The following is a 16433-nucleotide window of genomic DNA, read 5'->3' as shown; positions in this document are numbered from 1 at the left end:
ATTGAACAAATTCCAGTATGTGCATAAAAAAAGGTTTGTTATAAGAGATCATATGATGATGAAAATGTGTGTGAATGTACAAACCAGCAGGCCGAGCACACTGTAACACATCTGAAATGTTGTTTTGGTCATTATAAAATGCCTTTAACTGTTTCAGTATTAATGTTTTTATATTATTAATGACCTCCAGAGGGTCTGGAACGTGTCAAGAGCGTTTGTTTTCCGTGTCTCATGGCTTGAAACGCCACCACATGTTTATTGTGTGTCGTTATTGTCCTCTGAGGTGAAAGCCATTTATTAAATAAAGAAATTCTGTTTTTACTGTTGATATTTGGCACCAGTTAGTCTGGAAGTGACAATTTGTTGTTTTTGATTTATTGAATGGAAACACTGGTTTATTTGCATATCTTTTATGCGATATTCCAGTTTTGCAAATAAATTTAATTAACATTTTTGGATAGAAACATAGCTATTGCCTACATTTCAGTTACACAAAGAAAAAAGTCACGTACGAGAATGTCTTGTCCTTTTTTAATGAATAATTAGCTTAAATTCACAGACCTTCGACAGGGACTTTTACTGCAACTAGATTAATCGGATTATTACTCATTCAAAAACTAGGTTTTAGTACCTATTACATTCTTATTCAAATATTTTTATAGATTTTTTAAAAGTCTTAAATTTTTACACAACACACCAAAGAGGAATAAAAATTAATAAAATGAATAATTAAATAAAAATAGATTAAAAAATTAGGACATTAGGGATAAACTCTCACTTAGGATATAATAACCCCTTAGCGTTCAATGTAAGATAGGAAAGGCTGCCAAACCTCAAAACTTTTTTTTTGTAGAGCCTTGGATGGTGTACTTAAGGTGCTTGAGTTTAAGATGTGATAACACTTCTAATATCCAATGTTTGTGGGATGGCGGGTTTGTTTGTTTTTTTCCACCTGAGAAGAATCAAGAAGCAATAAATAAAGAAATAAATCAATAAAGAAGCAAAAGCTATGATCTCTATGTGATTAGCTGACAGGTACACTTTTTTTTCTGGCACTGTATCAAAAATTGAGGTCAAAGGATTAGGATCCAAATCTTTATTACATATAGATGAAAATGATCTAAAATATTGGTCCAAAATGTATTTAATCTAGGGCATTCCCAGAACATATCACTCAAAACCACATCTAGGGCAAGATAAATCTGAACCTGAATACATTTTTGCCATTTTGCTCCTAGATAGGTGAAGCATGTGAAGCAACTTAAACTGAAGAAGAATGTCTACTACATACAGAAGATGAGTGTACCAGTTCTATGGCAGTGGTTCTCAAACTGGGGGTCGCGACCCGCATTCAGGGGGTTGTGAGAGGGATTTAAAAATTGTGTAATTTTTTGTGATTTATAATATATATTTTTCAATATCACAAGTTAATGCTACAAATATTTTCTGATTTTTACAAAGATTTTACTGATTAACCATTAGAGTGTTTAAAAAATGCGAATCAAACGTCATGACTGTGCAGTGGCTAGCTTGCTAGTTATCACTACAGCATGAGCACGCATCTGCACATGAAAACCCTCACCTGCCGAGATGGATAAATTTGTCATTTGTAAATCTTAAAATGTCGAGGAAACTGTGGACAGTTTGCCTGAGTCATCGGAACCATCTACTTCCACTAAGCATAAGAGCAAACCAGAAAAACAGTTTGTGTAATTGGCCGCCCAATACTAGTATAGGAAATTTGGCATTGCCAATCCAAACTATCAATTTTTTGTTTTCAAGAATTCTTTTCTTATGCAAGGATTTTTCTTATTCCAGAGAAATGTAGAAATACAATTATTTTACTCCTTGAAAAATGACTTGGGAATAAAAATAGACACGGTCTGAAGTAGAAACAGAAATCTTAGTAGTATTGTCATTTTAATAGAATATATTCCCAGATATTCCCAGCCAAAGATAAAGGAAGGGTTGACCACCGCGTCATGTCTCGTTTGGCTTTGTCTAAAGTCGTTTTAAAAATTATTATTTAACAAATCCTAATATGTACGTGTTACACTCACACCCAGATATACACATTTATCAGGACTTGCTGAAAATGGAAAGGATTTGAAGAACATTTGCTGTGCACTATCATTGATGGGGAAAAAGAGACTCTTTGTCCGAAATAACAATACTACCATACTCTACTTCTGACATTAAGGGAAGTTCAATTCAATTCAGCTTTATTTGTATAGCGCTTTTACAATGTAGATTGTGTCAAAGCAGCTTCACATAAATGGTCATAGTAACTGGAACAGTGTGGTTCAGGTTTTAGTATTTAAGTTCAGTTCAGTTCAGTTTAGCTCAGTCCAGTGTGATTTAATCATTACTGAGAGTTCAAACACTGAAGAGCCAATTCATCGATGCGTAGCTCTACCAATCCTGAACCATGCGAGGCAGTGGCGACAGCGGAGAGGGAAAAAAAACTTCACCTGATGGGAGTGAAGAAAAATAACCTTGAGAGAACCAGACTCAGTTGGGCACGACCATTTTAATTTCTCCGCTGGCCAAAAGTCTTGTGCAGAGCTTCATTCGCCGTGGTTTAGGCTGGAAGATGGCCTCAGCGAAGACTCGTCTGTCCCTGGAGCGTCGCTGGAATCAGACTCATGTTCAAGTAACTGCTTGTCTAGAAGAAAATGGTCAATCTTGGAATAGAAAGGAAGATAGATATTTAAATCTCTAAGGGTCATTTACACCGTATGTCTGAAGGAAGGAGTTGATACATTGTGCTGGCTGACTTATTGTATTTCTCGAAGAGCTAGAGCGGTCCAAAATTGGGTGCAAAACACAATTTAAATCGCCTCCTCAAATTAAATTGTGTGTGTCGAGACTAAGCAAAATTGAAAATAAATCACTGAAAAATTGTACATTGTCCCAATTAGGAGCATACACATTGGCCAGGACCACAGACATGTTAAAAGTTTGGATTATTATGTATCTGTCTTTTTATCCAACACATTTGACTCAATGACAAACTGTAGATTCTTATGTATGAGTACAGCAACGACCCTACTTTTGCTATTGAAGTTAGAATGATATATTTGTGTATAGCCTCCTCTACTAAACTTAATATAGTCTTTTTTTCAACAGATGTGTCTCCTGTAAATATACAATATCAGGTTTTAACTTAATATATGCGAACACCTTCTTTCGTTTCACTGGGTGATTTTACCCCCGCACATTCCAACTGGTAAAGTTTGTCTTTACTCCACCAATTTTATGGAGGGCTGTCGAAAACATTTATCAGAAACTTCCGAAAGGTATCTGTGGGTTTTGAATGTAGGGAGATGTGTTGGAGAGAGGGAAGAAAGAAAAAAAAAATAGAGAGAAAAAAAGAGGTGATCGCACATACACTTATAAACACGAAACAATACAAGATTGAAACCTTGCGTGTAAACTTGCACACACTTCCAGCTACTCCCACTCTTAACTAGCTTACCATGTGGGGCCTCATATGTAAAGCAAAACAATTTGAACAGCTCTTGATGTTTTACTACAAAGGTACCCCATTATTGACTAAATATACTTGAGAACTAGAAATAACAACAACGAACACGTGCTATAGTGATCAATGGCTTTCTTCAAAATATCCTCTTTTCGGAAAAGTAGTGGCATTTAATCAGGAAGGTGCGTGGCGGTTCCTTGTCATCCACTGGTTTGCTGCGTAGAGTGTGGTGTGCCCGGTCCAGAAGTGGAGTCCTCTTAAGGTTCAGAATATCTTTCAGAAGGCAGGCTACAAATTCAGTCACGTGTCTGCCGTGCTCCAGTCCTTCTTAAACTCCTGTTATGCGGAGAATTGAGCGGCGAGACCCCTCCTCAATATCTTTGCTTCGGTCTCTCAGCAGAGCCAGCTCCTTTTTCACTATACTAAACTCTTTTTCCACAGTAGTAAGTGAGTCAGAGTATCCACCCTAAACAGACTCCAGACACTCCAGTCACTCGCTGTTCCGCTGCTTCCTCTCTGGCGTTAATGTGCTCCACAGCATTATGTGACTGTCTGAAGCTGGTCAATTTGATTACAAAGTTAATTTGACCGTGCAACGGCTTTTTCAAAATCGGCCTAATTAAATCACCCTTTAGTGCAGGGATCACCAAACTTGTTCCTGGAGGGCCGGTGTCCTGCAGATTTTAGCTCCAACCCTAATCAAACACACCTGGACAAGCTAATCAAGGTCTCACTAGGTATACTTGAAACATCCAGGCAGGTGTGTTGAGGCAAGTTGGAGCTAAATCCTGCAGGGACACCGGCCCTCCAGGACCGAGATTGATGACCCCTGCTTTAGTGCATCAATAGCTTGAAGGACTGCACTGTTATCACTCGCCAGAGCCGTCTCTTTTTTTTTTTTTTTAAGATGCAGCTTGCACTTCGGGTTAGCATTAGCATGGAGGCTAGTAGCGGATTCTGCCTCCCTAAGGTTGCTTCGACCTTTATTCATCCTGATTTAAAATTAATTACCCTCAGAACAGCTAAACTCATACACTTATAAACGCTTATTTTCCAGGATAGGTAGGTTTAAGGTATTAAGGATAAGAGCAATATTAAGCAAAATTTTAAGTTTCATGTAAGGACCTCAACAGTTTGCGTCTTCACATGGCGCCGCTCCAACCAGAAGTCCAAAAAATATATAACAATATTCACAATGAAACACAAAACCCTCAGCACTTATAACTCAAATGAAAGTGAAAGGAAAAAAATGTGAATGATTTCAGGCCAGCAGATTCATCCGATTTGAAAACGGAAAAATAATAATGATAATAATACTACGGGGAGAAATGAAATGAGAATTTGGGCAAAGAAAACAAAAACTTTTGGTCAAGGGAAATGAGAGGAGAATGGCGAATGTGGAGGTGTGGATGTGAAGGTTGAGGGTGTTGACGAATCCAGCTGGTGAGTAGCAGCCTCAGGTGCCTAACAGGAAACTCTGAAGTTTTTGGTGACGCACTCGTTTACAGACATCACGAGCACTTCGGTAACAAGACATCAGCCTTTGCTCTGTTGCCTTGATACGTACTTTCGCTTTTTGTTTCTCACAGCCAGTCATTAAGTTTACACTGCTCGTCTCGACCCGGTTTCTCTACTCGTTTCCCTGCACTGCAAAAGTTTAGTCAACTTCTTTTTCTTCCGCACACCACATAATGCTGCGCTCTTCGACTCTTCTCCTCTTCTTTATACCCATTTCCTTTTTGCCGTCCCATGGGTGGAGACCAATTAAACAATGTTGTCACTGAAAACGCCAACAGTCATATATGCATGATTATATGCTGTCAGGCTTTGTAATCAAAAAATGTTGTTATATTAGAGGCCAATGGAGAAAAAAAACAGCCATGAATATAATGAATAGAGAGTAAATTTGGCCAGAGTTTATTGAGTTTTTTATTTTTTCAAAGCATTTTCCCTGAATATGTCAAAATAATATGTCCCCAAATAACAGTCTGTTTGCTGAAACACAGGGAAAGTTTTGGCCAAACTCAAAATCACCCCAGAATGGATGAAAATGACCCAACAGCACACAAGGGGTAAGGTACACATTTCAGCCTTTATGCAGATGCTGTACAGCATCTTGGTCACTAATCTCGGTCCTGGAGGGCCGGTGTCCCTGCAAGGTTTAGCTCCAACTTGTCTCAACACACCTGCCTTGATATTTTAAGTATACCTAGTAAGACCTTGATTAGCTTGTTCAGGTGTGTTTAATTAGGGTTGGAGCTAAAATCTGCAGGACACCAGCCCTCCAGGAACAAGTTTGGTGACCCCTGCTGTACAGGTATGTCTCATGTCTGCAAGGCAAATATTCAGCTAATTGTTCAGTTGTTACCCCACAACATTTTTTTCTGATGTGTTTATCAGTCAGGCCACAGAATGAACAAGTATTCCCTGTGTGGTGATATGTGAACAGGTTATTGAGATTGGCTGTTCTGTGTCATGATCCAGGGTTGCTGGGGCAACAGGGGCAGAGCCAGCACGAGCAGCCTGACACAGAAGGCAGAAATATTGCTAATGAGTGCATGCTTTAATAAAGTGAAATTCTGAGTTCTAAAGCAATGGTCCACTCTGTTTAACATGACATGGTGTCAGAATGAAAGTCCTCAGTGCACTCCTATCATTTGAGAAGGAGACGAAAGGATAATGTTAAAGTTTCACACGCCCTAAGGTTTTGATTATGCACAGCCATCAAGTTGGCTGGCGTGGAAGCAGCGTTTATCTTGATTTAGAATTTCAACAAAATTTGACAAGGAAGACAGTGATGTACAGGTTCACTGCTCTATGCAATGGGCAAGCAGGCTAAACCCATAATCAGCACATTTTCATTTTCTGTAGAGGAGGAAAATGATTACTACAATGCAGTAGTTAAAAAGTTTGATGAACATTTTGTGACCAAACGCAACTTGAATCTTTACTGTGCTTGATTCACAAACAGAATAAATGAAATTGGGAAAGTATCGAAGCGTTCGTCATGAGTCTATATGAGCTGGCAGAGTTTCATGATTTCCATGCAATTAATGACAAGCAGATTTGTGATCGCATTGTGATTGGAATTGCAAACAGCAACGTGTCGGAAAAGCTGCAGTTAGAGACCGATTTGACGCTAAAGAAAGCGATACATATTGCTCGCCAGTTGGAACTGATTAAAACAAAGCGTTAAAATTCGAGGAGCAGGTGATGTAAGTGAAGTGGGCTACAAGTCTAAGCATGGAGGCAATTTAAGAAATACACAGGAGGTAAATACAGAAATTCTGAAACTAAACTAAGAGATGAAAGTAGTAAAGTTACATGTTCAAGTTGTGAAAAAAAGCACAAATATGGGGCCTGAACTGCTTGGGGTAAACAATGCCGCAGGTGTAATAAACAGGACATTTCGAAGTTGCTAGTAAAACAAAAACTGTAAAAAAAAAAAAAAAAGTGACCAGTGATCAACAAGATGATGAAACTAAGAGAATATGGTTTCTGGGGTCAGTTTCTGATGATGCTAACGAAGATAGATGGCATGTAAAGTTACCAATGCAGGGGACTACTGTTAATTTCAAAATTGATACTGGCGCAGATATCACAGTTATGTATGAACAAACATTTCTAAAATTTCCTGTTTGCCCCTATCTTACTTAAACATCTGCTGACATCTGAAGTCCCGGTGGCAAATTGGACTATAATGGTAAATTCATAGCCTGTACAGAAAGGAAAGGACAAAGTGTCAGTTTCCTGACATAGATTGTTAAAGGCCCATACAATAACAATCTCCTCAGTCATATAACTGCCCGTGAATTTATACTGGTGAGTAGAGTTGATTCTGTCAACATGTAGGACTCTTTTTTTGGAAACTTTAGACTCTTTAACTGCATGCCAATCAAAATTGAGCTCAGAGAAGATGCTTAACGATACAGCCTCTCTTCCCCTCGTTGAGTCCCCTTTCCATTGCTGCCAAAAGTGGAAGAGGAGCTGCAGTGAATGCTAAAGTCACTGAAACTACAGACTGGTGTGCACCAATGGTGCCTGTGATAAAGAAAACTGGCAAAAATAGAATCTGCGTTGACCTAAAGAAACTGAATGAAGCAGTAAAGCTAGAAGGATTCACTCTGCCTAAACTGGAGGATATCTTACCAAAACTATTTGGTGCATGCATTTTCTCCACATTAGATGCGTCCAGTGGATTCTGGCAGATAGCATTGGATTCAAGCTGCAGAAAACTCACAATTTTTATAACACCAGTTATAAAAAAGTGAACTTAAAAACACATCTGTGATGTTGACAGGTTATGGTTAAGAGTTTGACGATTGTAAGCAAAGGATATTGTTAAGTTGATATCTGTAACCAGGATGGAAAAATAATTTGCTTTGTTCTATGTTGCTAAAAGGGAACTTGCTATATATTTACTACAGGGGGGCATCATCACTTTAAGGAGGGGAGATGTGGTGATATGTGAACATGTCGGGGTACAGGGTTGCTGGGGCAACGGGAGCGGAGCAATTTACATTGTAAAAGCACTAGATAAATAAATTGTTCTACAGGTTTTACGTTCAGAAGATGAATAATTTGAGTAAACCGTTCTGAGTACTGGTCAGAGCACAAAGGATGAGGAGACAGGTTATCTACATTTACATTTACATTTACATTTAGTCATTTAGCAGACGCTTTTATCCAAAGCGACTTACAAATGAGGACAAGGAAGCAATTTACACAACCAAGAGCAACAATGAATAAGTACTAAAGGCAAGTTTCAGGTCTGTAAAGTCTAAGAAGGGAAGTGTTAGTAGTTTTTTTTTTTTTTTTGTACAATTAGTGTGATATTCTGTTTTAACAGTTTTAACTGTTTTAACAGTTTATATTGAATGTTGAGGAGTGGACCCCAGATGAAAATACAAGGATGTACATAGTCTGAACAATAATAAGTACAATAAAAATAATAAATAAGCTACAAATGTATAAACAAAATTTGCTGTTATGTATTAAACCAGTATTACTTATTAACATCAGTGACATTTTTTTACTAAACAATTTAGATAAGTAGAAATGAGATTTATCTGGAAAAAGGTCTAGATTAAACATTCATGTGTCGATAGAATACTCATTCACATGCAGGTATACATTAAATGCCCAGAAATGCTACAAATTGTGAGGCAGTTAAACAGTCTTTCAGCCATACTAGCCCCTTTCCACGTTTGATCTATAACATATCAGATTCACATTACAATATAAACTGTTAGGAAAACCTCAAAGGAAAATAATAACGGCGATCTGAATAACTGAATGATCATTACGGGACATGTCCGGGCTTGTTCGTATACTAAAGATGTATATAAAATTGTTTGGGTAAAACAGAAACCATTAACAAATTAATAACGAAAGGGCTTATTTTGAGTCCAGTGACTAGCATCCAGATATTGCATCTGCAGCAATCATTGAAAGCGAATGGGTATAAAACGTCCTCTCAGCTGTTAATGCGCACAGCTTTCACGCACCCGCAGACATCGGCAGCTCCTCTCACTTAGGGATGGCTGATGTGAAACTGACGTTTCGACACAGTGTCGAGATCCTGAAGCACAAGTATTTTGAAACACTGCACCGAAGCACCCAAGTCACATGACTTAAGTGTTTCGAAACACCTGGTCACGTAACTAAAGCGATTCAAAGTAATGATCAGCTCAGAAGACCTGGCGAATCTGTATTTGACTACCAAGGTCAGAGAAAATCCCTGTTTCATATGGCCTAGTGGACTGTGCGTGTGCCTGCTGTTGCTATGCTTCGAATTACTTTTTTGGTTCGAATCCCAACTTGTACAAATACTCTGAAATCATGGTTTTGTGTGTTTTAATCATGTTTCTGTTTTGTGTAGCCTAAATAGGATACAGCTGCAGTTACGCCATCAATTTAGCATCATTTTTGTAACACTGTAAAACAATAATTAATATTTTACAGTACTGTGATGGTTGGGTTTTGGGTTTGGGTAGACGTTAATAAAATGCAATAAATGGAAAATTTAATGAATAATATAAATAATTCTTGACAACTTCAGGCCACATTGTCTGATCTAGAAATAACCCTGTTTTAAGACCAAAACAAGACATATTTATTTAGAAAGTGTTTATTCGGTTGTCAGACCAACGTTGAAACAAAACAATACAAGAACAAAGCATTACCAACTGGTATTAAAGGATTTCAAAATGGCTATATTAGCCTGGTTTCGAACCCACTATCCCCGCATGGTAGTCAGACACCTTTACCACTCCACTAAGTAACTTGAAGATTCAATTATACAAAGTGGGGTGTTATTACCTCAATTTGCTCAACTGTTCTTTGCTAAAGCTGTTTCAGTGCAATACATAAAAAATGACCACTAGATGTCACTGTAGAGTGGGGTTTCGAAACGTTTCACAGCTTCGACACATTTGCTTTGACTGTTTCAGTGTTTCATGAAGCCTCGCTTTGCCCACCACTACTGTCACTATGTGCTGCGCTTTTCTTCCACAACACACCCAAACAAGTGCGGTTTCAGAATAAGAGTCCCATTTGTAGGTAACTTTACTAGGTAAATAAACATGAATTGCATTAAATCTGCTTAAATGTGTACACATTAATGGACAGAACTAAATATTATCTGATTTATTTTACATTTAATGTGCATCAAAATTACAATGTGTGTAGCCAATGTTTTAGTGTCTTCACTTTTCAGCTTTTTATGAGAGTTTGTAAGACTTAATGAAAACTAATGTTTTATCTATTTATTTCAGACCTAAGAGAGAATGAGGGGAGGAAAGAGGAGGAACATCATGTCAAAATTGAGGAAAAAAACTATTTACAGACTGATGGTATTTTGAAAAGGACAGACAAGACTCGTTTCACTTGCACTCACTGTAGAAGGAGTTTTGGAAAAAAAGGCTATCTTAAGATTCACATGATGATCCACACTGGAGAGAAACCATTCACATGCACTCAGTGTGGAAAGAGTTTCAGCTGCTTATCACACCTTAATGTACACATGATGATCCACACTGGAGAGAAACCATTCACGTGCACTCAGTGTGGAAAGAGTTTCAGCAAATCATCACACCTTAATAAACACATGATGAGCCACACTGGAGAGAAACCATTCACATGCACTCAGTGTGGGAAGCGTTTCAGTCAATCATCATCCCGTAGTAAACACATGATGATCCACACTGGAGAGAAACCATTCACATGCACTCAGTGTGGAAAGAGTTTTAGCCAATTATCACACCTTGATCTACACATGATGATCCACACTGGAGAGAAACCATTCACGTGCACTCAGTGTGGGAAGAGTTTCAACTATTTATCACACCTTAATCACCACATGATGATCCACACTGGAGAGAAACCATTCACATGCCTTCAATGTGGGAAGAGTTTCAGCAAATCATCATCCCTCAATCAACACATGAGGATCCACACTGGAGAGAAACCATTTACATGCACTCAGTGTGGGAAGAGTTTCAGCAAATCATCATCCCTTAATAAACACATGAGGATCCACACTGGAGAGAAACCATTCACATGCACTCAGTGTGGAAAGTGTTTTACCTGCTCATCAAACCTTAATCAGCACATGAGAATTCACACTGGAGAGAAACCATTCATATGCACTCAGTGTGGGAAAAGTTTCAGCCAGTCATCATCCCTTAATTACCACATGAAGTTCCACGCTGGAGAGAAACCATTCACATGCACTCAGTGTGGGAAGAGTTTCAGCCAATCATCACACCTTAATAAACACATGAGGATTCACACTGGAGAGAAACCATTTACATGCACTCAGTGTGGAAAGTGTTTTACCTGCTCATCAAACCTTAATCAGCACATGAGGATCCACACTGGAGAGAAACCATTCATATGCACTCAGTGTGGGAAAAGTTTCAGCCAGTCAACATCCCTTAATTACCACATGAAGTTCCACGCTGGAGAGATACAATTCACTTATACTTAAGCCGCGGTTACACTGTACTTTTCATAACAAGACCTCTCTGGACAGAAATGTAAAATATGGACCAGTCGCTCAGTTAATGTGTAATCATCTTGTTTAATCCCGCCCCTTTTCTAGGGCTGCTCGATTATAGAAAAAATCATAATCACGATTATTTTGGTAATAATTGTAATCACGATGATTCAAAACAATTATCAGTTAAGTCAAAATTATTTACCCTGAATTTTATTTTTGTATATAAATATTTCCCAAATGATGTTTAACAGGAATTTATCACAGTATTTTCTATAATATTTTTTTCTTCTGGAGAAAGGCTTATTTGTTTTATTTCGGCTAGAATAAAAGCAGGTGTAAATATTTTGTAACCTATTTTAATAGCTCAATATTATCAGCCCCCTTAAGCAATATACATTTTTTGATTGTCTGCTGAATAAACTACTTTTGTACAATGACTTGCCTAATTACATGAATTAAGCCTTTGAATTTCACAATAAGCTAAATACTAGTATCTTGAAAAATATCATCTTAACAAAGATAAAAGAAATCAGTTATTAAAGATCAGTTAGTAAATCTGTTTGGGTTGAAAATAAATCTTTCCATTAAACAGAAATTGGGGGAAAGGGTCGCTAATAATTCAGGAGGGCTAAAAACTCTGACTTTAACTGTAAATATGCACAGTTATTTTCCTCCCTGTAAAAAAAGGGAAAGGGAAATACATACAATAGAATAAAAATATGAAACAAAGTGTGCTTTAAAAATCTTAACTGTTAGAAAAAAAACTTCAGCTACAAACATCCTTCAGTCAAGAGCAGTGAGGGATTTTCTCCCTTTGTTTTTTGATTAATAAGAAAAACAGGCGGCAGCAGGAATATTGCGCGCCTTCTCTTTAAGAATAGTGCAGTATAACTGATATGGTTTCTCTTTCACTTGTCTTTTTATTGTTACTTGTTTGTTTATTACACAAATGAGGGTTAATATGAATATTCACTAAACATTACGCTCTGACACAAATCTTATATTTGACCATTAAATCGCTCGCATTAAGATGGCGTTAGATGTGTGTGCTCTGCTTGTCTCTGAGGCTAAGTGCCCAAACACAACAGCATACGCTCTTTTCGCTTTTAAAACATGAATGATTCGAACATACATCAATGAGTGATGCGCATTCCATGCTGCAAACAACACAGTACATGATTTTAGTCATTTTCACGTGAAACTGAGCTTTGCAGAGCAACAAATGTGTACAACTGGAAAGGGGGCGGTATATGATGCAGTAATTGTTTATCTCAATTTAGTTTCATAACCATTAGAAGCCAAAATCAAAATCGAAACCAGATTTTCAATTAATTGCACAGCCCTACCCTTTTTGCAGTTTCGTACAAAAGAATTCCGCATGCTAAAACTCAAGTGTGACAGCAGCTTTGGTGTGGGATGAGTTTCAGCAACTCCCCAGACCTTAAAAAACACATGAAGACCCACACTGGAGAGAAACCATTCACATGCACTCAGTATGGGAAGAGTTTCAACCGATCAGCAAACCTTAATAAACACATTAAGATCCACACTGGTGTGGAACAGTATATGTGCTTTGAGTTTGAAAAGACTTTTATTACAGCTCCAAAATTGAAACTGTACCTGATGATTCACACTGACGAGGTTTAATCCTTTAACACATCTGAAAACACAAGATTATTGACACTGGAGAGAAACCGTACAGATCTGATCAGTGTCTACAGAATTTCGCTCATTCGACACAGCTTAAGAAACACATGGACAAAAAGTTGCACAAATGACATGAATGCACCTAAACATTTTCTCATGTGCACAGGATGTTTCATGTCTGAATAATGTTTGATGTGGCTGAGTGACAGTAAACGCAATCATGGCATCTGGGAGAAGAAAAGTTTTGTAAACATCTGGCAAACAGCACCTCTGTGGTTTAAAATCTCTTTGCAGGTGATTGTACAGGTGCGGATACATCTGTACTCCACTCTCCATTGTATTCATGTAGTTTGTGTTGTTTTGGATGGTGTTCTCTGTCTGACTCCATAAATGAGAAGCAAATCACTGGGTAGACACTGCACATCAAAGAAGGTGGAGCTCCAGGACGGTTAGTTTTCAGTATACCAGGGCCTCAAGTTTAGAAAGCCCATTCAATTGTCCTGTGTAGCAGCTTTTTTTAGTAAAATTTCTTTACTTTTAGGTTCAAAATTCTTCATAGTTTACTATATTTACTTTTTTGAGTAGAATACAATCGTGATGAATATTGTATGATTTAGGCAGAGCGACATGTATTAAGTTTTACAATATTAATACACTGTGATGATCCCAAGACTCCAGATTGGAGTATGTGGTAAATACTGATTGGTTGCTTGAATTACTTATCAATGGGTAACTAAAAGTTGTTGTGCTAGCTACCCCAAGATGCTGTGGCTACTCAGGAGTCCTCATGTCAAGACCTGCCATCTCATTGATTCTTTAACCTTATGGTTTTGTTTTGCATTGCTTGTATCATGTAGCTAAAGTGTTGTTGTGATTTATATCCTAAGTTCTTTATCTTCATTATTATCCCTAGACATTTGTTGGTTGCTTTGATTGATTGTTCTATGACTTGCATTTTATAATAAATAGTTAGCATTCAGGTTATTTTGTTGACTCATCTCTCTTTTATGTTGCAACTCAAACAATCGGGTCGCAAAACTTTGTAAAATGTGTCTGGTTGTGTCCGAGATCTTGTTCTTTTCAGTCATGACCATGGCTGCGAGTAGGAACCTAGATTGAGCGGTAAATTGAGAACATTGCCTTTAGTCTTAGCTCCTTCACCACAACAGACAATCCCATGAACTGCATAACTGCTGCCGCTGCACTGATCCATCTTTTAATCTCACCAAACTGGAGATGGCCACCTTTTTCAAGTCAAGCACCGTGGTTTTTGACTTGTAGGTGCTGTTTCTTTCCCTGCCATGTCACACTCAGCAGCAAATTGTCCCTCTGCATGCTGAAGGTCTATGTCCTATGAAGCCAACGGGACAACATTATCTGCAAATGACAGAGACAGTCCTAGCCTACACCTACAATCATGTCAGTTAAATTATTATATTTTTGAGATCAGCCTAAAATAACACATTTACAAAATAAAATGAATAAATAGATGGATGGATAGACATTGTAGTGATGGAAGGGGAAGTAGGATGTCTTGTCTAACCATAAACCAAGATGGAGCTCTCTCAGAAGGGATGGACCAGTGCGCGAGTTGTCTAAAACTGAAAACTTTATTGTTCCAGTTAAATTAATTGACTAAATTATCAAACTGTTTTAAATATTGTAAAGAATAATATAAGTAAAGCAGTAACTTTAGGTACGCAATTTATTTTGAGCATGACAGTTTGTTATTTTGAGTACCTCAGAGCAGTGGTTATCAATTCTGGTGCTTGTGCAAAATGAGTTGACATCCAGTGAAAATCAGAAAATATAATGTGTAAGAGCAATTTATTTAAAAATGAAAGGAAAGTGTTAAGTGTTTCAGGACATAAGAGCAAGTAATAAAATAGGCTATAGCCTATATTTCGCCCTAATGAAGCCCAGCTTTGGCCTGATCAGGCCCTGGAAGTGACAGTGGAAACGCGACCTGCCTGGGCTCCCTTGCTTTAGGTGCGATAGTGGAAATGGGGTTAATGGTTCTGGTGGCTCTCAATGGTGTGGAACACTAGTCAGTTTTTGTTGGCTTGTCACAGGGTTACCACCATTCCGTGGCAACACAGTAGTCCTCACTGTAGTGGGCAGATTTTTGAAGCAGCTTTCTTTATTTCACTCCCCAAATAATCTTCATTGAGGGAGACAGCAGCCATTGTCTTGGACCACATGTTCCGTATTCTTGGCCTCCTAGTTGACATGGTTTTAGACAGGGGTCTGCAATTTGTGTCCAGGTTTTGGGCAGAATTCTGCCGACAGCTGGGGGCGCCTACTAGCCTCTAACGAGCACCATCCACAGACCAATGGCCAGGCCGAGCAAGCTAGTCTGCAGCTGGAGAGGGTTCTGCATTGCATCGCATGCAGGGAACCATTATCTTGTAGTTCTACGTTAACCATGGTCAAATATGTATATAACTCACTTCCTATCTTGTCTATGGGCTTGTCTCCCTTTCAGTGCTGCTTAGACTACACAGCAAATTCATTGGTGTTAAATTTCAAGTGTTGTATTAATTCAGAGTAAAGTGTTAAAATTCTAGAGTTAGATAAAGGTAAAATAACCCTCTCGGCGTTAGAAGCTGATTTGCCTCCTTGTCACACAGAGTAACATGTATCTACCTTTGTAGAAAACCCTTGTATTTGAGAAACTAATCAGAGTGTCTGAAATCTCGCCACACCCTCATTCACCTGGCCCTTAAATTAGTCAATTAGTTTAGTCCACTAGACAGAGGGAATGACCACAAATAAGTGAATTCAGACACCTGCTGTTGAACACCTGCTGTTAACAAGCACAATCACTGAAGGAATAAGAAATTGAAGGAAGAAATAAAACTACAGACACAGCCTCACACCAAACTAACTGAATTAAAACAGAGGATTAAACAACTCCATTAAATAATAGCATAAGCAGCTTCACTGATTACAGTTTGACTTCATTTCTGTAAGAATATTTGACAATGAACAGAGGTTTATATTTTTTTATTAAAAATATTTCATTTGACCTCACCATCATGGAGATCAGAGGCTTCTTATTTGAGCTCTTGAAGCTTTACTCTTATATCATAATGTTTCTCTGACTGTTATAGCTGTGTTTCTAAAACTCATCAGCTATAGCAAGAAAGATCAAGAGAAACTATACTGTTTATGCTTAATTGTTATAAATTTAATTTCAAGTGTTTATTATGTTGATTCTTAAAGAAATGCAAATATAGTTGAATTAAAGCTGCATGGGACAATACAACCGGTAGTCTGCTGCTTTTCATAGAAAATTCA

The 16433-nt window shown here is 38.0% G+C and overlaps 1 protein-coding gene across 5 annotated transcripts in view; it reads left to right on the top strand.

Moving 5' to 3' along the window:
- The window catches only part of LOC137491082 (uncharacterized), a 29327-nt gene that overhangs the window by 4506 nt on the left and 8388 nt on the right, over window positions 1-16433 (top strand). For 2 of the 5 annotated variants that reach the window (XR_012402556.1, XR_012402557.1), the window contains exons 3-4: window positions 10261-13341; window positions 13655-14114. Coding sequence is in view for 3 of the 5 variants with exons in the window: in XM_073948579.1 (XP_073804680.1) it covers window positions 10261-11474 (1214 nt within the window). In the remaining 2 variants the exon portion in view is untranslated. Of the gene's footprint in view, window positions 1-9936; window positions 10059-10260; window positions 14115-16433 lie in introns of those variants that run through there. The other 3 variants (XM_073948580.1, XM_073948581.1, XM_073948579.1) reach the window with 3 other exon arrangements.

This window comes from Danio rerio, chromosome 4 (genome assembly GCF_049306965.1).
Source record: "Danio rerio strain Tuebingen ecotype United States chromosome 4, GRCz12tu, whole genome shotgun sequence".
In the NCBI taxonomy this organism is placed as follows: domain Eukaryota; kingdom Metazoa; phylum Chordata; class Actinopteri; order Cypriniformes; family Danionidae; genus Danio; species Danio rerio.
Note: the sequence above shows the minus strand (reverse complement) of the source record. Positions and strands in the feature narration are given on the sequence as shown.